Consider the following 23776-nt stretch of genomic DNA (forward strand, 5'->3'; position numbering starts at 1 on the left):
TCGTGAAAAAATAAGTAATCATTTTTTTGGGAGAACTATTTGAAGGAACAGAAGAATTTCTTATACAACTTTCAGCGAAATATCTCAGTATAAGATTTGACAGAATCAATTATTTTTAGAGGAATGCTGAACTTTTAAAAGATTAGGTAACATTTTTTTGGGAAATCCGGGATTATATTCTGGAATCAGATTTCTAATAAATAGTAGACATAGAACGAATGTCCATCAGGAGGAAATTGCTTCGAAAGTATGAACAAGTCCCACAATATCACTCAACTAATTGTCAAGAGATTTTCAAAATTTCTGAAGCCACCTTTCAATATTTCTTCAAGAATTTCATCATACTAAAATTTCATAAAGAATGTCGAAAAGTTTTTTGAAAAATTTTAGAAAACTTGGCCATGCCGAAATTTTTTGAAAGTCAAGCCTTCTTTTTCGACAAAAAATCCCGCGATGTACTATCTGAGAAATTCCATTAGTAATTTTGTATATTTTTTCATTTTTTTTCGGACATTACCTTGAGCACGGTAACCCCCCAAAAACATGAGAAATTATAATGCAGTGAATATGCTGCTTTATGCTGAAATAGCATTTATTTGGATTATTCAAAAAAAAACGAATTTTGGGAATCCAATTTCCCGGATATTGTCTTTTTTTTTGTACCACGATATTTTTGCAACGGAAAGTTCGAAAAATTGAGCTTATCGCAAACAACAAGAAGCTATTTCTAACAAATAGGTAACCATTCAATCGACGGCCGGACGGTGATTCACCGAAGTCAGAGCCGCCACGCTGATGTTGTATAAGACAAGCGAGGTTTCATCACTATAGATGTTCAACATAAAATAACGTTACTATTGAAGAGATTTTTGTCAATAACAAGAGTCATGTACATTGAATCAGAAGATTTCGCTTCATGTTAAATAGTTTTTGTTAAAATTTTCATTTTTATTATCATCAAAATTTTCTGGGGTGGGCTTGGATGATTCTGGAGGGGGCCAGGCCCTCCTGGCCCCCCCTGTTCCTACGCCAATGACAACAACAACGATGGTTGTATTCTGAAATGAAAGTATTTAATTTGATAATCATTACCTTGCAAAAGTTTTACCTGTAGATATACTGTTCAAAATTTAGATTTCGGTTCAATGAATCTCAACATATTGTTTGTTGAAACAGTCGTAATCAGTGGTTCAGGGAGTTCTCTATAGTGTCTTGAAAACTGGAGCACGACTCGCCATTCTATCCTCTTTTATTTTGGCATCTTATTGTTCCCCACCACCTGATACCACAGGAAATCTCCCTTGGGATTCATGACAATCGCGTAGCAGTTCTCCCCATCCGTGTGGAAATAGTTTTCCCTCATCCTAAAGCCTATCGGACTGTCGGAAAAGCCCTGCACATACATTCCCATCCAAGGAACATAGTCCTGCACATCCAGTGCCCGCCTCATAGCATTGTGCACCGCTTCCACCTGTTCCGGCGTGAAGAACCCATTCCAGTGCATTACCTTGGCGTTGCCGATCTCCACTCGTTCTCCGCAGAAGTCGTACGAGTTCAGGTACTCTTCTTCCTCCGTGTTGCACGACAACGCTAACATCCCCATGTATTCTATTAACTCACCTGCACTGCAGTACTCTTTACCGTTGTCGTCATCTTCACTTATGTTGAATACCGGCACGTTCAATCCGTACTCCTGGTGAGTCTTGATCATCGTTGGCATCAGTTCGACCTTGAGGTTCTGATCGGTTGAAGCCAGATCGGCAAAGTATTTGGCAATCGAAGAGGGGCAGACTCGCGATCGTACTCCAGCAGGTGGCTCCGGAGGTGTCCACGCGACCTGTAGATCGAATCGACCTAAGCAATCGCGACCGAGACAATCTCGAACCCGTTTGAAGAATTTGCTTTCCGGCTGAAGCGTGTGCAGATCAATGCGGACCACTGTCAACGAGAAGGATGAGATCGGGGATTTATGCTTTATACTTTATTTAAGCAAAAATAACGTCTTAGGTGTAAATAACGAGTAAATAAATTATCATAATTCGCACAACTTTCGTTCGTTTTTCGGGGATCACTCTTGATTCCCGTAGTTCCTAAGAGGTGCCGTGTGGACGGCATAGTTCCTCTCCTTGATCATCTCCCGCAGCTGTACCAGTTCATAATCCCGGACCTTTTGCCAGCACTCGATTTCGTTGAGCAGCAACAGATTCGGACAGTTCTCGACGAATCGGTAGGCGGTCTCGATGGTCAACTCGGAAGAGTGTATTATCCGGACATCTTCCAGATACTGGAACGGATTACGCAGGAAGATGCGCTCGAACATCTCGTCGCTCGTGTAGGCCTGCGTTCCCACCTGGAGGAAGCGAAGCTTCAGAGCCGTCGTAAGGATGAACTCTAGGTGATTGAAGGGACACTCGCAAACGAAACCGAGCCGTTCCAGGTTCATGAACGGGGGAATCGCGTACTGTCGAAGGAAGACCGATGTGGACGGGATCATGACGCAGTTGTACAAAGCGAGGGTCTTCAGGTCCGGACAGTACTGACTGATGTAGATCAGGGCGTTCATATCCATCTGCTCGACGTGTTCCAGGTGCAGATGAGTTAGATTACAGCCCTTCACCTGGAGGACGTCTCGGACTTGATCAGCGAAGAAGTCGCACGACAAAAGGTACAGTTCTTCGAGGTTGTTGATACCGATCAAGGCCATCAGGTCCATGAGAAGCATGTTGTGAAAGATGGACACGTGACGCATGTCCGGACACATTTCCGACAAAAGTTGGATATGGCGCGTCGTTGCGAAGCGCGTCTCGAACCTTTGCAGTTTCAAACTGAGAATCTGCGGATAGTTCTGCTCGATGAACTCCAAGCAGCGACCAAGGTCGTCGTAGCGTCCGATGTCCGTTAGATTCTTCGCTTTGACGAGAAGCTCAATCATTCCGGAGATGGTGACTTGAGTGCGCATCAGGAGCACTACCTTCAACTTCTTGAGCTTGGTAAGGATGTCAATGCTGTCGTTCGTAACGTATTTGGAGTTCGAAATGTCTATGTACTCCAGATTGGGACAGCTTTTGATCAACGACCGAAGGATAGTGTTCGTACAGTCATAGTTCAACGTCAAAGCCGTCAAGTTTTTCATCGTCCCCAAACCGTTCAAAATGGTTTTCTCCATGTCGTCAGTTTTCCAGCCTCCACTCATGGATCCCAAGCTGAGGTATCGCAAACCCTTCATTTCGTTCATCTTCGAGTAAAATATGTGACGCATTGTCTTCGGCAACTCGTCGATTTTCATGACCCGGAGTTTTCGAGAAAGCAAAACCTCCGACATGGCGATTGCCACGTTCATCTGACACAAGAACTTGGACATGGACGCCCTCAGATCAAGCGCCTTCTTCACTCTTTCAATGAGGAGAGTAATCTGACAAATCAGCTCTTTCGCCATGTCGTCATACAAGTCGGCAGGTATACAGTGATCGTACTCGTCCCGCAAGTCCAGCACGATGGACTTCAGACATTTCTGCGCTTCGTTGGTGCCCTGCTTGCTCAAGACGAGCATGGTCGGCATCAACAGCTCCGCAATGTGACATAGCCAGACGGTAGTGCCTTTGAGAGCCAGCGTCTCGAGCCTTATCGGTTGATTCAGTCTGGGCATGATCGTTCAAGCTACGGACGATTACGGAACGCAATCAGTACTTGAAATCTGCATGGTGCGCTGCGAGAAGTTCAAACGGATGGTTTTGGAGACTGATCCTAATAAAGGTATCATTACCCAATTTGATTACCTCACAACATACAATTTTGAGCTGACAACTTTGTAATCCGTATAACCCCCAACCATCTTCATCTTTGAACCCCTCCTCGATCACCTCTATAGCTAAAACTCACCGTATTTGCTGTTTCGCTTCCGAGCAAACTCCGACACCTGGCCCTCGAGGCCCAACGACTGGAAGGTTTCCTTGTTCAGATGCAGAACCAGCGTTCCGGGCGGAACTACCGCCACACAATCGTCCGTGTCCAACCGGGTCCGGAAAGATACTGCGTAGAATTTTCCTGAAAATAGATAGTCCCAAGCGCGACAATTTATGATGAGAAGAAAAGCGAGGATTTAGCCGAGAGCACCCATACCTTGCTTGATAAATCCTTCGATAAAGGCCCGATTGGCTAGTGTTTGGAGGGACACGTTACGCACCAGGTAGTGATCGCTATCGGCCAGAGCGGTTTCCAGTTCGATCGGTATGCTGCTCACGTCCGGCAGGACGATCGTTATCTGTGGGGAAGGTTTTTTCGAAAATGAAACCAGATCGGTAAATGGAAAACTGTGCCTCTCTTCGTCTCAAAGTCAAAAGGCAATGGATGTAAAATCTTATGAGAGTTATCGAGAGGATGGCTTCAGGTGAGCCGCACGCTATTGCGCAATGCTAGTCTTCTATACGGCTTAGCTTGAGCCGGCTCAGAGAGTGAGATCGAGGCGTTTGCGCTGTGCGCTGATGGAAGATTTGTTTTCGCGGGATAAAAATAGACTCGGTGGTTCTCTTCAGCTGCTGCCGGTGTGGATTGGGGCAGGTGGTAATGCTCTGATGTATGTTGTTACTGCAAGAACTTTAATGATGAAAGTGAAAACTGATTTTATGGTTGGCGCGATTTATCATATTTATTGCATGTTTACCTATGATATTTTGATAATACTCAACATTGAAAAAACATTGATCACAACATAATACTTATCAGGTTCAATATAATAGATGAGATTGCGATTGTTGTAAATTAAATTTATAAATTTACATGTCTTTGAGACCATCTGTTCACTAAACCGTTGATTCTTGCGCTATAGTTTGTTCGGGAAAATTTCCTGGTATACTGAAACGCATCTTTTGATGCAAAAAGCTTTGTGATTAATCCACCTAGCAGTAAAATAGAGCAACTTTCTTTTATTATATCGAGAAACATGCCTTCGACAAAGTCGTATAAATGGCAATTCGAATTTCGAAACATCTTTGTCGATGGCACCTTTTTTGTACTCCTCATACTTTTTGAGATTTTTCCTTTTTTCGGTGTTTTCTATAAACTTGTTTGTAAAACAAACATCCGTGTTTTGCTGAACATGCCATTCAGTGCGTTATTAACGTTATCTTGGAAAATATCAGTCTCAAGGATTCATTGAATTAAAAATTTAAAATATTCAATAAATCCGGAAAACTTCACGCGTTTTCTGAAATTAAAAATTGTAGTTCGATGACTCTCAAAATTCTTTTGACGTCGGACTACGTCTTTTTTCTCTATACAGGAGTGAAATTGAAATTTCAAAACCAAGACCGTTACGTTGGCATGAAATATTTTAAACGTTTATAACTTTTTTTCTGGCTCAACGAAATTCCTTGATTAGCACCTCAATCGAAAGACAAGACATAAAAGGTTCATATCGTTTACTTACTGAATCACACATACCTGTCCAAATAGTTTAATTACTGTTTTAAAAGAGAACGTTGCTTTCAAGTAAATCTATAAATAGGAGCGCTAGAGAATAGTTGACGTTAATTGCTTTTCTCTCTCCGCTTGGATCGCATCTCAGCAGGCTACATATCGACTTGCTCTGATCGGGCTTGCTTCTCAGACACAGACATCGATAGCGAAGGACCCCCGCGTTTGTCTTGCTTCGCTCAAATCAAACTGACCGTCGACCGACCGAAAGAAGATGCCGTCCGTAGCCAATGCCATCACCGCTGCCGCCGCCAAGAAGAAGAAAAGGAAGCAGTCCACAGGAGAATGAGATGGTTGTGGCCGCCATCGCAACCCTAAACGAACGGTAAGGGTCCTCCCTGCAGGTGATCGAGAAATACATCGGCGGAAACTACAACTGCGATGTCGGCAAGATTGCAAAATAGGCAAGAGTGAAGTGAAATCCCGGGGAACTGTGGCTGTGGCTCCGAAAAGGAGGAGGAGAAAAAGAAGGCAGTTCCTAAGCAAAACCCCACCAAGTTTCAAAGTCCGCCGTGATGAAGAAGACCCCGAAGAAGCCGCCACCGCAAACCTCATCGGGCGAGGAGGATTTCAACCTGAGACGAGACTCGCGAAGACGGTCTACTTTTTCTGTGATTGCTTATTTTCTTATTCCACTTTGTGTTTATCCCAATTATGCGCATGTTGTTCAAACCCTCACATGTACCTCTCAGCAAAAAATGATTGAGTTTGCATCACATCGAATCATAAATAGCCGTTTGAGTGAAATTTTATGCCAGCAAACGTAGCAGACATTAGAAATAATTAATCTTCTGCTTAGATTCATCAGCAACTTTGAAAAAACTGCTCCGCCGACTGAGGTTTTTAATAACAGTTTACTTTGAACACAATACTTTTCACTTTTTCAGCCATAAAAACGGTGGGCTTCATTTGACGTTTCGTGAGAGGGGAATCTGGGCTGCATATGACATTGATATTTTTCCTCTTCGCGAGTCTCTCTCAGATTTCAACCAGTGCACCGTCAAAATGTATCCGTGTTACTCGAATTCAACCGTTCAATCGGCCCTTTTCAGGGCCAACGAATGGGCACTCAAGAGTTATCTGTGTAATATTTCCTAATGTGTTTACCACATACCGGGTATACCCCCGTTGGTTTGACCACATTTAATCTGAACACTTTTTAATATGTACCCCGCTAATTTGCACATCGTTCAGATTAAAAATGGTTCAAACGTCATTTTGCTCATGGAACGGAGTGAAGTGAGAAGGAACGCTGTGGAACGGAACGCAGCATCAAAACAAAACAGTGAAAGAGGTAACAAGAAACACGTTTTTAGGGTGACTAGATGTTCAAATTAAAAATGAACCCCGATGGTTTGCATGAGGTATCGTTCAAATTAGCGGGGGTGCACGGTACTTGCTATAATTTCTTAATTCATCTCGTAGCATTATACAATATCTTATTTATCACGAATAATCGGCAATACGGCAATTTGATGATGTTTTCGAGGACGCTGTTGCAGTGCTCATCTTGTACATCCCTAGCCAAGACATCAATTTTATATACACTGAAATGAATTTTATTGTAGAAACTACTGAATCCATGGTAAAATAAAGAACTGCACCAACGATTTTTAACCGACTACAAAAATCTGTTAAGTTTTCTATAATCTGGTGAAAATCACTGAGCAGTGCAGTAAATTTGACTATGTCCATAGTAGCATCCACTACAAAGCATTGTATTTCAATCCGTGACACCCACCGTACAACACAGTGTGGTCAAAAGTATGATGCTAAACTTCTCAAATCAAGAATGTTTCTAGTCAAAAATACTACAACTCTGGTTAAATCAACAGAAGAAATGACCCAGAATTGATCGAAATTGTGTCCATAGTAGTCCTACGTCAGCCCCGCGGTTATGTAACAGACATTACCCACCTCATTTTTTTTTAATCATATAAAATATCTTGAAGGTCCTTTCAAACTTTGAAAGTACCTAGAATGTTGCATTTTTCAAGTAGTTTATCGAAAAAATAACCTTCGCACAAAATTTTGTTTCCTTGCAGTAAAATTGTCATTCTCATTGAATTATTTCCAGGATCCTATTTTCATTCAGAATCCCTCACCTCTCAGGCACTCAGATATGAATTTGCCAACTTTCAAAATAGTGCACGAGTCGTATATTTATCCAACGAGGCTTGTCAAGTTGAATAATTACGATCGAGTTCTGCAACGAGTTAAGAACACAATTTTTTGCAATTTCGTAGAAGACCACTTGAGGGTATCAGAAATTATATCGAAATGCATTCACCATTATTTTACAATTTCTGAAAAAAAAAATGTTGTGTTATGATTCATTACGCAACTTAAAACAGTTGCGTAATGAGAAAGCTTTGCAAAATAAATCATTACAGCACTGGTTTCAGTTGCGTAATGACTTTTCCCGCACTGCATACTTCAGTCCGTTTCATGACAGATTGGCGGGATGAAAAACAGCCTATTACGATGAGAAATTGCAAAAAAAAAATCTGTTCCTATTGTGATCAATGACTACCTAGCTGTGGAGTTGATATTTCTAGAAGTATTCTCTCTGAAAAGTTACAATGTCAAGTGTTGTAAAACATCCTTATAAAATCCATGCAGTTCGCTTGAGTTGTCTCAACGACATTGCAAAATATAATTTTGTTGTTTTAAAAACCCAAAAATTATCCATTTTCTTAACAAATTTCAACAATGTATTTTTTTGAAAAGCACTTGGGGACATCGGAATACATTCGGAACCATGACAAATGAATAATATCAGGAAAAATTCTAAAAGTAAAAACAGTTAATAGTTTTAGAGCACGGCTACTGACATTACAATAAATTTCATGAGGATTTCAATCGTCCACGTTTTTTTGTCTTCTGGAGTTCCCTCCGTTAGGCTACTGTCTTTTCTATTGTTCGGCATAAGAAACCATGTTTGAATTGAGGTTGAATAAAGCAGAATCTATGAGAACATTTGGAACTTAATAAAATTGACTTATGTCGAATTCATTTTTGAACCTAGGTTGGAACTGGCGCAACCCGTTCTGAATCACAGTTTCAACCCCAACCCGATTCAGGTTCGACCGACCTACAATTTATTTGACATTGATTTGTATATGTGTTGATCACCCCCAAATAATGGCGTTTTCGTTTATTGCTGGGGCGAACCTAGGTTCGCCCTGGATCCTATCTAACAGCTGTCAAAACGTGTTTTTATTGGGTCGGGTCGAACCCGGATCCACCCCAGGTTCGACCCAAACACAACGAGGTTTGCTCTGCCGATTTTTTGCGATCCAACCTGAGCGGGGTTCAACTGTCAAAAATTGATTGTTTACATTTTTATAATTATTAAAATTAACGATTAAAGCACAATTTTAATAACAGGAGATGTTTACGAAAGCATACGGAAATATTTATTGCATCAATATTGAGACATTATTTTACGATTTTGCACTCAGAGAAGCGAAATTTCATGGAACTGTGTGGCTGACAGTTCGAATGTAGGTATGACACATTCGATTTGACTCAAACCTGGATCCGTTTTCGTTCGTTTATTGCGAGTCGGGTCAGCTCTGACCCCAGGTTTAAAACCGAAAACGCCATAACAATTCAGAGCCACAAACTGTAACAGTTCGAATTTTGGTGTTGGAACCGATCCTGGATTTCGATTAACTGGCTTCACTTAAGCGCCAAGCAAGCCGACGAAGTCGCTTGCATGTGAAGCAGCAAGTTCTATTACCCGGCGAGACTCAGGGCGAGTCCTTCAAAGTCTCGAAATTCCTGACCGAACCGACCCAATTCAAACGCAATAATTGAAATTCAAACAACCTTATTTCGTCCGATACAATTCGGAAAGCTAATCCAATCCCGAACCAATCAATTTCTCCTTCCTCATGAAAAAACAACTCCGAGACCGCTATTTAGTTGCGAATGTATTGATCAAAACAAACAACTCCTCTACTCCTACTATTACTTTTCAAACGCACGGCCGTGCTTCGTTTTGTCCCTTGCCAGCTGGTACATAAACAATTTCCAGACTGACTCTACTCTAACCGTTCTATTTTTGGCAGAAAATACATAGACAATGGGTGGATCTAACCTTGTGTGTGCGGCTCCGGCTCGAGCTCAGGCGATCCAACGGCGGTTGTGATGATGGTGGTACAGATGCTCGATGGTGACGGTAGTAGTGGTGGTTGATGTAGCGATAGCCGTGATGATAGTGGTGTGGTCCGCACGAATCCAACCTATGCTGTCAGCTGGATTGAGTCTCGGCTGCACTGATGCCGATCTGAGCAGTTGATGTTGGCTCGATTCGCCAGCTTACTCAAGGCCAATTGAGTTTGGGGGAATTTGTCCAGTAATTGGCTGCTGGTGACAATTCCCGGGAGTCGTGGGGGTTCTCCCTGGCCCGTAGGTGCACTGGCGTATCACTGGCCGGACGATGAGGCCTATAGCCTACAAACCGCCAAGCTTCTGGATCCGCTAAAAGAATCCGGAGCGTTCGAATCCTCTGGCGACCTACTGTCCGGTTCTAGACCCGGCAGAAACACCTTCGCGTGAAGGATTTATGTTCCTTCACGAAAAAATAGACAAAAACACACACGAGTCCATTAAAATCACAATCACCAGAAATAACGACTTTTTCCAGCATTCGACAAATCTTTTTTCAGCCTTACCTGAGCCTCGAGCAGCCACTTCTTAAATTTGTTAATTATCTAAGTCACAGATTCTAACAAAGGACTATAACAAAAAATTGCAACATTAAACCACGTTCTACAAACAACCAGTACAAAACAACTCACAATGGAAATTCGTGTTTCCATACACATGGGCCTATTAGCTATTCCACTGAATTCTTATTTGTTTCTCCGATAGCTGTAATTAGTTTAAAACATTCTATAAAACATTTAAAGAACAATCACTCGACTATTTAAACTCACTATAACGTGGTTGAACGATTTTCTAGCACTTCTATACAAAACTTCCACTGCTTAGGGACAACGTCCTCTTTGTAAGTCGTTCAACTCGGAAAAGAACTATTGATTGGCGTTTCTTTTTCTTTTATAATTCTTACGCAATTTAGACATAAAAGGTTGGTCAAATTTCTCTCGTCTACTCATCAGTTTTTAAGAAAAACGGCGAGTGACTTAAAATTGCGCCTGAAAGAGGTTTTGGAGTGATTCTAAAACCGACCACTGGAGGCGCTACCGATGCAAAAGGTATAATTCAATCTTATTGCTTACAACTATAAAACGATTTCACTCAACTTTTCGAGACGAAAAGTGAACCAATCGAAAATAAAGAAAACGGTTACAACTATGTAACAACGTTACACTACACCCATTCCGACCAAAAAAATATATTTACGCAGAAAATATATTTTTTTCTGCAGTTCTTGGGCAAAATTCAATTGTCTTAATTAGGGTTCATGCGAAAATATAGGATTTATACAAAAATAATAAGTTATAAAACCGATCAAATTCAAGATGTCTTCTATCTTACCTTATCTCCACAAGTATCTCATCTGCGTAATCCAAAGGCTTCAATGCATGCAATTCATTGATCGTGACGATGATTCCAATATCAACGATAACTATTTTTTTTTTTGAGCAAAACACTAAACAAACTACAAACTATTCCACTATAAACATTTTTACATTTTTTTTTATTAATTGCTATATTTATATCTTCGGCTTATTGAAATTTTCTACTCCATCTTGATCTTCGAATATTCACGGAACTCTTCCACTCTTTCTTTTTTTGCGGATCATCACCCCTTCTTCATTTTCATTATCCCCACTGATTCCTTTCTTCGCCTTCAACGGCCTACTCAGATATCAATCTGAGCATAAAGCACTAAACCGAATACCGAATTATGACTTCGATGTCAAGTATCTACTCGACTGAATACCGCGACGATCGCACTGCAACTGAAGACTATTGCTTCTACTTTCAGATAACCATCCGAAAAAAAATTGCTACGAGACGTCCATAAATTACTCCTACGCTTTCCCCCATGTACAAATTCTTAGTAATGATCCGGTAATCTAACCGCGACGGTAGTATCTTTAATGCCAGCTTCACCACTACAAACTCCTCTCTCCTACAATGTCCGAACTAACTTTATGCTGTCAGTCAGTTCTACGTCGCGAGCCAATATGGCGTGTTGAAGTCCGTCGTGAATGTTCCGAAAATCGCGTGAAATAGTTAGTGAAATGTGAATTGGGTGGGCTTGCATACGAGAAGTGATCGTGAAAATTTATGTGGCTTTAGTGTATTATGGAATGGCTTCGAAAAAGGTCATGGAAAGAACTGTATTTTTTTTGAAAATGTTGGGCCTAAATTGGTTTTTCTTTGTGTGTATTTGTTTTTTATTTCAGTGAATTTGGAAGGCTGGAAATGGCATTGGAAGCTGGAAAATTATTGCTTTATAATGAAGTAAGTGTCTAAATTCTGATAATTAACAAGAAAATATAGTGCAATTTTATGATGAATTCAGTGCTATCCTTATCTTAATAATATGTACAACGTTATTTACCAATTTCAACGAAACCGAAAGTGAATTTATATACATGTATTGATAATCGAATGATCTTTCTACCGAATCCATACTGTGTTAGTGTTCTATGTACAGCTGTATGTACAATTTTTCAAGGTCTATCCTGACCTTAGTCTGAGTCTGAGTCTGTTTTCTCGACAACGGAGACAACAACTTTGTGTCATCTCGACGTTGGAATTATATACCTCATAGAGTGTTTGGTTAATCGTTGGTTTATGTGTACCGTAGAAGCACGGCACACCGTCATAGCTGGATCACGTAGTGTTTTGCTTTGGTTTAGACCTCCGAGCAATCTAAGAGAGTACTTGCTCGTGTATGTGTTTATGTTCTCGACAACGGAGGAAACAGTGAACCGACATCTCGACGTTGGAGTTTGATAGTGTGCCTCGAAGAGTTTTTTTTTAATCTTGATTTGTTTATGCGCACTCCAAAGTATAGTGCGCCGACATAGCTGGAATTTCTACAGTGTTTACTAGTGAATCTTTTTTTTTTCCTGCGATCTATAATTACGTTTGCTAGTGTATGAGTTCTCGTATCTCGACAACGGAGGAAACAGCTGGCTGACATCTCGACGTTGGAGTTACGATTGTGTGCCTCTAGGAGTGTTTAATTTCGTTTCGTTTATGTGCACCTGCAGGGAGGATACACCGACATAGCTTTACATCCAGTGTCCTATTTACGTTGCAGATCTGCTGAACGGAATACTCCCAGCCGATTTCCTGACAAATCTTCAAGTTCGTAGCAGTGGGTTCCACGCTTTGCGATGACTTTAGCGGGTGAGTACGTGTCAGCTAACTTTGCATTGAAGTGTTTCGCTTTGTTAGATAAGAAGAAATTCTTCTTGAGAACTATTTCCCCAATTTTAAAATCTGAATGAACAGCTCGTGACCGTAGATTATAATACCTGCTGTATTTATCGTACGCCTTCTTCAAGTTTGTTCTGACTTGCTCATAGACCTGCTTCATTTCGTCATTTAATGCCTTAGTGTCATAGTCAAGTTCTCCAGATCCTTCTCTTATATTAGCGTATTCATCTCCAGATCCAACATAGTTTCTGCCGTGGTTTATAAAATACGGCGTAAACTCCGTAGATTCATGAACGGCTGTTCTTATGGCCATAGCGACCTCTTGTAGATTGCTGTCCCACAACTTCTGGTCCCCTCCTTTCAAATATGCTCGAATTGCGGCTACAATCACCCGGTTAACCCTTTCCGTGGGATTGTTTGCTGGGTGATAGTTAGCATTCTTCCAGTGACTTATCTTGTACTTTGAAAGCAATGCCTCGAACAACATAGACTTAAATTGTGGTCCATTGTCGGAGATGAGGATCTCAGGCACGCCAAAGAGAAGAAAAACCATAGATTCAAGGAATTTTACCAATGTTTGAGTTTTGGCCTCTCTCATGGGTTGAATTAAAACAAATTTGGAGAAATGATCCGTTACCACTAGGAGTGTAGTGTTTCCCAATTTCGATCTGGGAAACGGACCCACGAAATCCACAGAAATCATTTGCCATGGCATGCTGGCAATTTTGGGTCGTCCCATCGGCGGAACCCTAGCACTATTTGGAAATTTTGATGTTTTGCAGGTGTCACAGCCTCGACAATAACGCTTTACGTCTATGGCCATCCCTGGCCAATAATATTTTTCCTGGATCTTTCGCAAGGTTTTATAAAATCCAAAGTGGGCTATATTGTGCTCCGCTTCAAGAATCTTCATTCGATCTGCTTTTATTGGGATTAGTTTCCATTCGTACCGATAATCTTCTAAACGACCTGTGGGCACGTATTTATAGATTTTGCCGTTTACGGTTTTGAAATCTTTGTACTTTTCCGGCTTCGCCTCAATATTAGTTTTCAACTGTTGGAGATCTAGATCGGCCGAAAGTACATCAACCTCGATCGCTCTAGATAGTGCGTCAGCGATAACGTTAAGTTTTCCTTTTCGGTATTCTAAAATAATGTCGTGCTGTTGCAGTTTTAACGCCCACCTTGCCAAACGAGCGGAGTTACCCTCAACGCTGATCTGGTTGAGCCACTTAAGAGACTGCGCATCGGTAACAACACGGAATTGCGTTCCTTCCACGAAGTGTCGAAATTTCTCGATTGCCAGTATTACAGCGAGACATTCACGCTCCGTCGCTGAGTATTTCATCTGCGTTGCGGAAAATTTTCGCGAGAAAAACGCTATGGGACGACGTACACCTTCCTGGTATTGCACCAACACTGCTCCGGCAGCAACCGCGGATGCATCGGACTCAATGACGAATTGCTGACTAAAATCCGGATTAGCGAGAATGGGTGGCGAGGTGAGTATTCCCTTTATGTTATTTAAAGCTTGTTCCGATTCCTCATTCCATATTAATTTGCTTTTACTTTTTTTAAGAAGATTTGTAATGGGAGCTAATATGGTTGAATAATTTGGAATGAATTGCTTATAAAATCCAATCATTCCCAACATTCTTCTCACTTCTTTCAAAGTTTTGGGTGATGGGTAGTTGAGAATGGGATCTAACTTTCCACTGTCAATAGACAATCCTTCTTCAGATAAGATATATCCTAAATACGATATTCTCTTTTGACAGAATCTCGATTTTTCGACACTTATTGACAAGTTGGCAGCCCTTAGTCGATCAGCTATGGTTCTCAGGAGCCTGAAATGCTCTTTCAAAGTTTTGGAGGCAACCACGATATCATCTAGGTATACAAATACCTGTGGTTCTAAGTCGAACCCTAAGACACGGTTCATGAGCTTAGTTTGAGTAACTGGTGCTCCGGTCAATCCAAAAGGCATCACCTTGAATCGGTAAAGATGCTTTCCGGCCCGAAATGAGGTATAATCTCGGCTTTCTGGAGCTAAGGGAATTTGCCAGTATGCTTTGGACAAGTCGATTATCGAAAAGTACTTAGCCTTTTCAATTCGACCTAATATTACTTGCATATCTGGGAACGGGTAGGCTTCTTTTTTGGTAACCTCGTTTATCCGTCGACAATCGAGACAAAGTCGCCATTCGCCCGAAGATTTCTTCACCGGCAAGAGTGGATTACACCAATCTGAGGTGGATTCCTCTATGACATCAAGTTCTTTCATACGGTTTATTTCTCGTTCCATCTCTTTCTCAATTGCGTGTGACCATCTATATCTAGGAGGCTTTTTAGGTTTTTCTCCCTGCAAGATCTCAATTCTGTGCTGCAAAACTGACGTTCGACCTAATTTCCCATCTCCCTTCAAGTGATTCACAATTCTAAGAAGTTCGTTTCGTTCGTCTTTGGACAAATCGTGTTCGGTGACAACTTCGCCGATGGTGGAGATATCCGGGGATTCAACTGACGGCAAATCCAAGCTAATGTCTTCTTCAGGGCGTTCGGTCTTGAGGATCTCTGTCGAACGTTCTAAGACCAAGTTGATTTCGACTCCATCTTCTGCAAAATATCGGTCTATGCAATTCACGTCAACTGATCCGATTCCAATGCAATTGGTTTCTAAACGCGTGAGTTGCCCATTATTCTCAAATGCAGGAGTTATTCGGAAGCTCTTCCAGAAATCGTTGCCTAAAATCAACTTTTTCGCAAGATTTGGGACGAATAAGGTAGGAATTACTTTTGTTATTCCCTTGAACGTAAATGGAATGTGGATCAACGAGACACATTGATGTGGTGTTCCATCTGCCGTTCGAATTTGAATATTGGTAGCAGTTTTCGGAAAATTATGCTTGTCCAAAATTCCCTGATCGCTAAGAATACTAGCTGCAGCACCTGAGTCTAGTAGTCCTTTAATTTCGGTTCCAAAAATAGTAACCGTGATGTACGGACATCTGTTTTCTTTGACATGAATCGTCATAATTGGCGGAAACTTGTCGTAAACGATTGAACAGGGAGTCGTTTGTTCGATTGGAGAAGAGTTACTCCCTAGTGTCTCTCCGGCATCTCGTTTTTTGACTCCTGCCGAGGATTTCGATGATTACTGGGACAATTCATTACAACCACTTCAGGCTGACCGCAAATGTGGCAGAACAATTTCTTATTCTTCGAGCAATCCCTCCAATAATGCCCGAATTGGCGACAATTCCAACATAGAATTGAATTTGGTTGTTCGCTCACTTGTTCTGTCGGCACATCGTTCCTTACCTCTTCTGCTTGTCTACTCCTCTGCCTACCTCGGGTAATAGCGTTAATTTCGGGGTCTTCGAAATTCTGCTCTTCGTCGTAGTCATGGCCATCTATACAATGGGCATTGTATGGTCTGGTACGCTGTGCATACGAGCGATATACCGATTTATCCAGCTCATAACACAAGTTACATAGAGTTTCAATGTCTAGAGTATCGGTATCGATAAATGCTAGGTGTGGCCTGTACCAGTCGCGCATATTGTCTATCAGAATACTTCGTTTGATTCTCTCAGACATTGGTTTTGATAGTTGCTGACAAAGACGTTCGATTTCCCCCATAAAAGTAACAAAAGTCTCGTTCGGTAATTGTTTCCGATCACGTATCTCCCTTTCAATAACTTTGTCCTTGTTTGGTACTTCAAAACGCAAACGAAGGTAATATTTTAAAGTTTGCCAATTGGTAAATTTGTTACTAAAAGTGTAATACCAAATTTCGGCTGGAGATTCAGGCCGAAATAAGAAATTTGCCTTACTCAACAGTTCTTGCTCTGACACCTGATTGTTTCTGGCCAGAACATCAACCCTTTTCAAGAATTCCTCGACTGACATTCCCTTCGGTTCCCCACTAAATCTGATTGGCCATTTATTAATAGGTATTTTGTGTGAATTGCTCCTGTCATAGCTGAACTGGTCAATTGGACGCGCATAACTTTGTACTTCATTCCTTGGAGCATCAGCTACTAATGGTGGACGTGGATCGACTCTACCGCTCATTTGAATTGGCGTTGAAGTCTGATTTTCTACACGATTGTGTCTAAATCCGGAGGTGGGTATCGTCGGTTGGGGCTCTCCTCTGATATGATGAAATCCACGTTCTTGAAGATTATGGTTCGCTTCAGAGTCCTGATACGCATTCTCCCTTCTAGTCACGTTTTCTACATGTTGTGTTCGAGCTCTTCGTTGCATTTCTTGCATTCCCTGGGAAATCCGAACCATCATATTTTCTAATTGAGAAGACAATACATCCTCAACAATTCTACTGACTTCGGCCCTAAGGCGATGATGTTCTTCGATGGTCGGAGTCTCTGGACTCCACTCCTCAGGGGCACCTGTTGATGGTGGAGGGTATGACGGTGGTGGAGGAATTGTGAGTGGAGGTGTTCTGAGAGGATTTGTCGATGGTGGACCGGATGATGGCGGTGGTACTAGAGGTGGTGGTAGGGTTGCAGATGTGGGCAGCAATGTCGGCATCAGTGACGGGAGCAAAGTCGAAGTCGGTGGTAATGTGTGAGTGCCTTGGAAAAGGTGATTAAACGAGTCATTGGAATGCGTTGATTGATTACTAGTTAAATTTTCCCTCCTATTCGAATTAGACAGAAAACCAACCCTGGGACGTCTCAATCCACTAATGGTCTCCCTTGCAACTTCGGTGGGATTATCTCTTAAAACCGCCAAAGATGCGGCTCCATCCTCTGCAGAGTTTGGAAGTGGAAATTCTAGTGCTGGATTTCTGGGAATCGCTCCAGTACTTCGCTGTTTAGTTCCTCGTTCGTTCAACGTTGAAGTCATTGGTGTTTTATCCTCAGGGTGACCAAATGTATCAAAAAGGAATTCAATCTCGTCAAGAAGTTCCTCCTTCAAATTGGTTTGTCTCTCGTTAACTGCGTTCAACCGAATCACTCTCAATCGAAGGTGACGTAACCGCGAAATCAACCTTTCCCTTCCCCCATGGGCTTCAAAGTCCTGTCTGATCATGACCAACTTAACCTGGATGACCGAAAGTTCATCTTCGATGGTCTTATTGGTCTTTAATACTTTCGGACTTCGTAGCTCATCCAACTGCAAGCTCCTCAACTTTACTCTCTGTTCTTCAAGGGGAGCATGGGTCATATTTATGTTTCGTAATTCCAATTCATACAACACTTCATCGGGTAACAGATCGTTCGGATTAATATACGACCCGAGGCCGATTTGATTCGAGGCATCCGCCATTATATGCAAAATTCAAAAATAACAAGAAATAATTCAATGAAATAACAAAAAAAAATATTTAAAAGAATTCAATTGCCTTATAAACTAGAAGAAACAAATCCAAATCCAATTCACTAACTAAATCCAATTCACTAATCTTATTCTTTATTTTAGGTTCGACGCGACTGATTAATTCAACGTAATCGACTAAAAAAATCCGAACGAGGACGAAGAAGAATTCCTAACGTATCCCAATTCAATAAGTTTTACGTGAGTACTTATCCTAAGAAAGAGTTCCAAAAATAATCAAGCTCAAAATTCCAAAACTTTTCGAAACAATTGCAATTGATGCAAAATTTTAATATCCTATAATTTGTTCGCACGCCCTAATTTTCTCAAATAGCCCCACGTTGGGCGCCAAAATGTAACAGTTCGAATTTTGGTGTTGGAACCGATCCTGGATTTCGATTAACTGGCTTCACTTAAGCGCCAAGCAAGCCGACGAAGTCGCTTGCATGTGAAGCAGCAAGTTCTATTACCCGGCGAGACTCAGGGCGAGTCCTTCAAAGTCTCGAAATTCCTGACCGAACCGACCCAATTCAAACGCAATAATTGAAATTCAAACAACCTTATTTCGTCCGATACAATTCGGAAAGCTAATCCAATCCCGAACCAATCAATTTCTCCTTCCTCATCAAAAAACAACTCCGAGACCGCTATTTAGTTGCGAATGTATTGATCAAAACAAACAACTCCTCTACTCCTACTATTACTTTTCAAACGCACGGCCGTGCTTCGTTTTGTCCCTTGCCAGCTGGTACATAAACAATTTCCAGACTGACTCTACTCTAACCGTTCTATTTTTGGCAGAAAATACATAGACAATGGGTGGATCTAACCTTGTGTGTGCGGCTCCGGCTCGAGCTCAGGCGATCCAACGGCGGTTGTGATGATGGTGGTACAGATGCTCGATGGTGACGGTAGTAGTGGTGGTCGATGTAGCGATAGCCGTGATGATAGTGGTGTGGTCCGCACGAATCCAACCTATGCTGTCAGCTGGATTGAGTCTCGGCTGCGCTGATGCCGATCTGAGCAGTTGATGTTGGCTCGATTCGCCAGCTTACTCAAGGCCAATTGAGTTTGGGGGAATTTGTCCAGTAATTGGCTGCTGGTGACAATTCCCGGGAGTCGTGGGGGTTCTCCCTGGCCCGTAGGTGCACTGGCGTATCACTGGCCGGACGATGAGGCCTATAGCCTACAAACCGCCAAGCTTCTGGATCCGCTAAAAGAATCCGGAGCGTTCGAATCCTCTGGCGACCTACTGTCCGGTTCTAGACCCGGCAGAAACACCTTCGCGTGAAGGATTTATGTTCCTTCACGAAAAAATAGACAAAAACACACACGAGTCCATTAAAATCACAATCACCAGAAATAACGACTTTTTCCAGCATTCGACAAATCTTTTTTCAGCCTTACCTGAGCCTCGAGCAGCCACTTCTTAAATTTGTTAATTATCTAAGTCACAGATTCTAACAAAGGACTATAACAAAAAATTGCAACATTAAACCACGTTCTACAAACAACCAGTACAAAACAACTCACAATGGAAATTCGTGTTTCCATACACATGGGCCTATTAGCTATTCCACTGAATTCTTATTTGTTTCTCCGATAGCTGTAATTAGTTTAAAACATTCTATAAAACATTTAAAGAACAATCACTCGACTATTTAAACTCACTATAACGTGGTTGAACGATTTTCTAGCACTTCTATACAAAACTTCCACTGCTTAGGGACAACGTCCTCTTTGTAAGTCGTTCAACTCGGAAAAGAACTATTGATTGGCGTTTCTTTTTCTTTTATAATTCTTACGCAATTTAAACATAAAAGGTTGGTCAAATTTCTCTCGTCTACTCATCAGTTTTTAAGAAAAACGGCGAGTGACTTAAAATTGCGCCTGAAAGAGGTTTTGGAGTGATTCTAAAACCGACCACTGGAGGCGCTACCGATGCAAAAGGTATAATTCAATCTTATTGCTTACAACTATAAAACGATTTCACTCAACTTTTCGAGACGAAAAGTGAACCAATCGAAAATAAAGAAAACGGTTACAACTATGTAACAACGTTACAAAACAACCATGCATGTTTAATTATTGTTCAATAATGGTAATGACAGCTGAAAAGCAAATTTTCTCTATAAAGAGCTGAGAAGGTGCTTTTAAAACACAAACTGTTCAACGTCATGCATTAGAATGAACAAAAGTTGAATCGCCACTTATTAAACGTTTCCAATGATTCTCATTCGACTAGTCAAGATTGTTTTACTAATGAGGTGAACAAGACATGTTTTCCCCAATAAAAAAACCAATATTCCACTAAACCAATGTATATGTACAAAAGGATATTCAGAAGACGAACTAACGTTTTACTTGCGTCGCACTTCAGCTATTTCCACATGTTTAACATAAGCATGAATAAGGGACCAGATAGCCGTAGCGGTAAACGCGCAGCTATTCAGCAAGACCATGCTGAGGGTCGTGGGTTCGAATCCCGCTGGTCGAGGATCTTTTCGTAAAGGAAATTTTCTCGATTCCCAGGGCATAGAGTATCTTCGTACCTGCCACACGATATACACATGCAAAAATGGTTAATCGGCAAAGAAAGCTCTCAGTTAATAACTGTGGAAGTGCTCATAAGAACACTAATCTGAGAAGCAGGCTCTGTCCCAGTGGGGACGTAACGCCAGAAAGAAGAAGAATGAATAAGAGCTGAATAAGTATCTTATAAAATCCTAATTCAGCTTCAGTATATTATAAGAACAGTTGATCCGATAGAGTCCAAAATGACGATTAACAAACACATTGTTCAGCTATAAATGAGCCTTGTAAAAGCAATCACAGTATAGCTAAATTTCATAAAATGGACAAAATATCCGAAATTCGTGTTGAGTTCCGAACGCATTTCAAAGCTTATAACTTATGCTTTCTCAAAACTTTTTAAATAGCTGTTCAGAAAATAAATATGGTCGGCCTCCAGAAATGTAGGATTATTTTGAAAACCAAAAACAAACATTTGAGCTAAGTATTCATAGTAAGAGCGCAGTACTGACAAACAAAGCGTGATATTGACTTGATTGACATAAAAGATCTGAAGACAACATCAAAATTTCGTTTGTTCTTTGTATGTACAGTCATCTCTCCCTTACTCAATATTGAAGGGACCATCGAGTTAGGGAGGTATCGAGTTACAGAACACAAAAGCAGTGCAACTGCATTTCAAGGGATCATCGAGTTAGCCATAAAAACCTACTTTTACTATGGTTCTCTAACTCGACATAGAGATACGGAATATCGAGTAAGGGAGAGTTAACTGTAGTTAATTTTAGATATCATTTTCAGATCTGTTATATATTATATTTATCAAGTAGATATCACTTTTAGCTATCGATATTATAATTTGCTATTGCTAAGCTATTTTCGCTTGCTCGGGATGTTGTTCCGTGCAAGAAAAGTGGAAATTTCTTTGACAGAATCGATTCAATAAATTTCTATAGCTACATTTGAAATGACATTTCTTCACAACTGAATAGTGCGATCTAAGAAAAATGATTTCCTTTGCCATTTCTGAAAAAAAAATCCTACGCATCAAGATATTCGAACATTTTTCTATTCAGCCGCTTAGTGCTTAGAACACTTTAAATGATTTAAATTTATTTAATGCATAATAGGTTTATGAAAAATACAAATCAATAATATAATTAACTAATACAAGTATAATTTATAAAATAAATGAATTTCAATTTAAGTTAATGAATCATTCAAATTGAAGTTTTGAACAAACTTAAACTTATTATGAAATTCCAGAGGCGAATGACACCAGTTAAAACCTCTATAATAAATAATAAATAAATTATGAAGTTAGCTTAAGGTGAAGGTGCATCGAAGCCAAACCTTAAATTTTCAAGAACATAAATCTAGAGAACTAAATATCCGTTTAAGCTGAAAACTCAATCGATTGGTCACCACTAGCGTGTGACCAATCGCTTAGGTTTTCAGCTCGAACCGCTGCGCTGTCTGGTTCTCTAGATTTGTGCTCTTGAAAATTTGAGGTATGGCTTCGATGCATATTCACCTTAATCATTTCAGACTGATTTCACTTTGTGTAAATAAAAATAATTTTTGACCATCATTGACATGAATTTTCTCACTGTGCGCTAAAAATAGCCGACTGAACTCAGCTGGATCAGCACTAAGCAGCAGCTTGTTCAATTGTTGATTAGCGTACCATGTGTTGATTAGACGATGTCGAATAGAAGCTCAAGCATGATCAATATTCAGCTATGAGAGGTTTATATTTTGCACTGAATGACCCCCCCCTCCCCCCATGGTAAGATATTTTGTATGAAAATTAAAAATAAATTGTATGGCGCGTAAGAAATCTCAAAGCCACCCTCCCCCCCATAAACCCTTACATAATTAATGGACAGCCCCTTAACATTTTTGCATCATGAAACCTACAAACACATACAAAGTTTTAAGTTTTAACCCGAGTATAGTTGTACTGGTTTTTCGTTAAGTGCCAACACAAGTCTTCTACCGAAGGAAGGGGTTAAAGCTTCGAATCGTAACAAATATTTCATGTAATATTTGCAGCGCAGTAGTGAAGTACCTAGAGACCAGTCTATGAACCGTCTTTTGTTTAAAATTGATTTTTATTTCACTTAATGCGATACACTCAACTTTGATAACCCATCAGAAATAAAGATAGTCACAGAATTAATAGAGTTTATGCATCAATGACTATTTTCTATCTGCCTCTCTTTCATTCTGCTGTGATTTTTTAGCCCAACTGTCATTTCGACTGGATTGAAGCTTAGCGATGCTTCAACCCACGCAAATTGACAAATATTAATAAAATTCTCTGCATTATAAAAGAGAGGCAGATAGAAAATAGTCATACATTACTAAACTTTAGTCATTCTGTGCCTATCCGTGTTTTTGAGTGTTCATTCGTATCCTTGCGAATTAGTATAGTGACATCAAATGCTTCAAAATTTCGATCCTCTGACTAAATCCACGCGAGAGATCAAAATTAACTTTGAAATCCGAAGAAATCGCGAAAATCCGCGTAGCATGCCTAATACCCGAACCACTACCCTACGCAAAATGCTGAGAAGCTTATATTTCCACTCACCGACTGATTGAAAGGATGCACGCGAATCCCGCTCCGAACGGGATCCCTCCCAGTCAGCCGCAGATCCACATTGCCGGTTTTCTGTACGATTTCATGCGACGGCGCCGGAAAGCGCCACACTTCCGGGCACAACATCACCACAGTTCTTCCCACTTATTTTCCGAATAGAAAACTAGAATTTCCGAGAGATTCTTTCTTGACCTGCGAACTCTTTCTGTTTTGCAACTCCGACCGAACACGAAACGCGACTGTTTTTGTAAACATAACATGCACGTGCGTTAGGCGAGCTTTTTGCGTGAGATCTGCTGCTGAGTTCCCACCAAAGAGCTTTTGCGTTTAAGGTGAAATGGAGCTACACAAATAATTTGGAACTATTGCTGCTTCTAATAAATGGTTGGAAACGTTTTCTTATAGACGGGATATTTTACAGTTTTGTCTCAAATAAACTGCATGATATGTTTT

At 40.8% G+C, this 23776-nt stretch overlaps 1 protein-coding gene across 2 annotated transcripts; it reads right to left on the bottom strand.

The window, feature by feature from the left end:
* Window positions 1-1231: 1231 nt before the first annotated feature.
* Window positions 1232-23595, bottom strand: LOC5580052 (ribonuclease P protein subunit p40). Of its 2 annotated transcripts, XM_001654759.2 has the most exons (4): window positions 23315-23595; window positions 4120-4261; window positions 3880-4044; window positions 1232-1938 (listed from the first exon to the last, which is right to left on the bottom strand). In XM_001654759.2, exons 1-4 carry the CDS (start codon window positions 23447-23449, stop codon window positions 1250-1252), a joined length of 1131 nt encoding a protein of 376 aa, XP_001654809.1. In that variant the 5' UTR covers window positions 23450-23595; the 3' UTR covers window positions 1232-1249. The 2 variants fall into 2 exon arrangements, with proteins under 2 accessions (XP_001654809.1, XP_021694883.1); XM_021839191.1 differs by lacking the exons at window positions 1232-1938; window positions 23315-23595 and adding an exon at window positions 1966-3657 and having other exon boundaries at window positions 4120-4353.
* Window positions 23596-23776: the final 181 nt, after the last annotated feature.

Source organism: Aedes aegypti, chromosome 1 (assembly GCF_002204515.2).
Source record: "Aedes aegypti strain LVP_AGWG chromosome 1, AaegL5.0 Primary Assembly, whole genome shotgun sequence".
Taxonomy (NCBI): domain Eukaryota; kingdom Metazoa; phylum Arthropoda; class Insecta; order Diptera; family Culicidae; genus Aedes; species Aedes aegypti.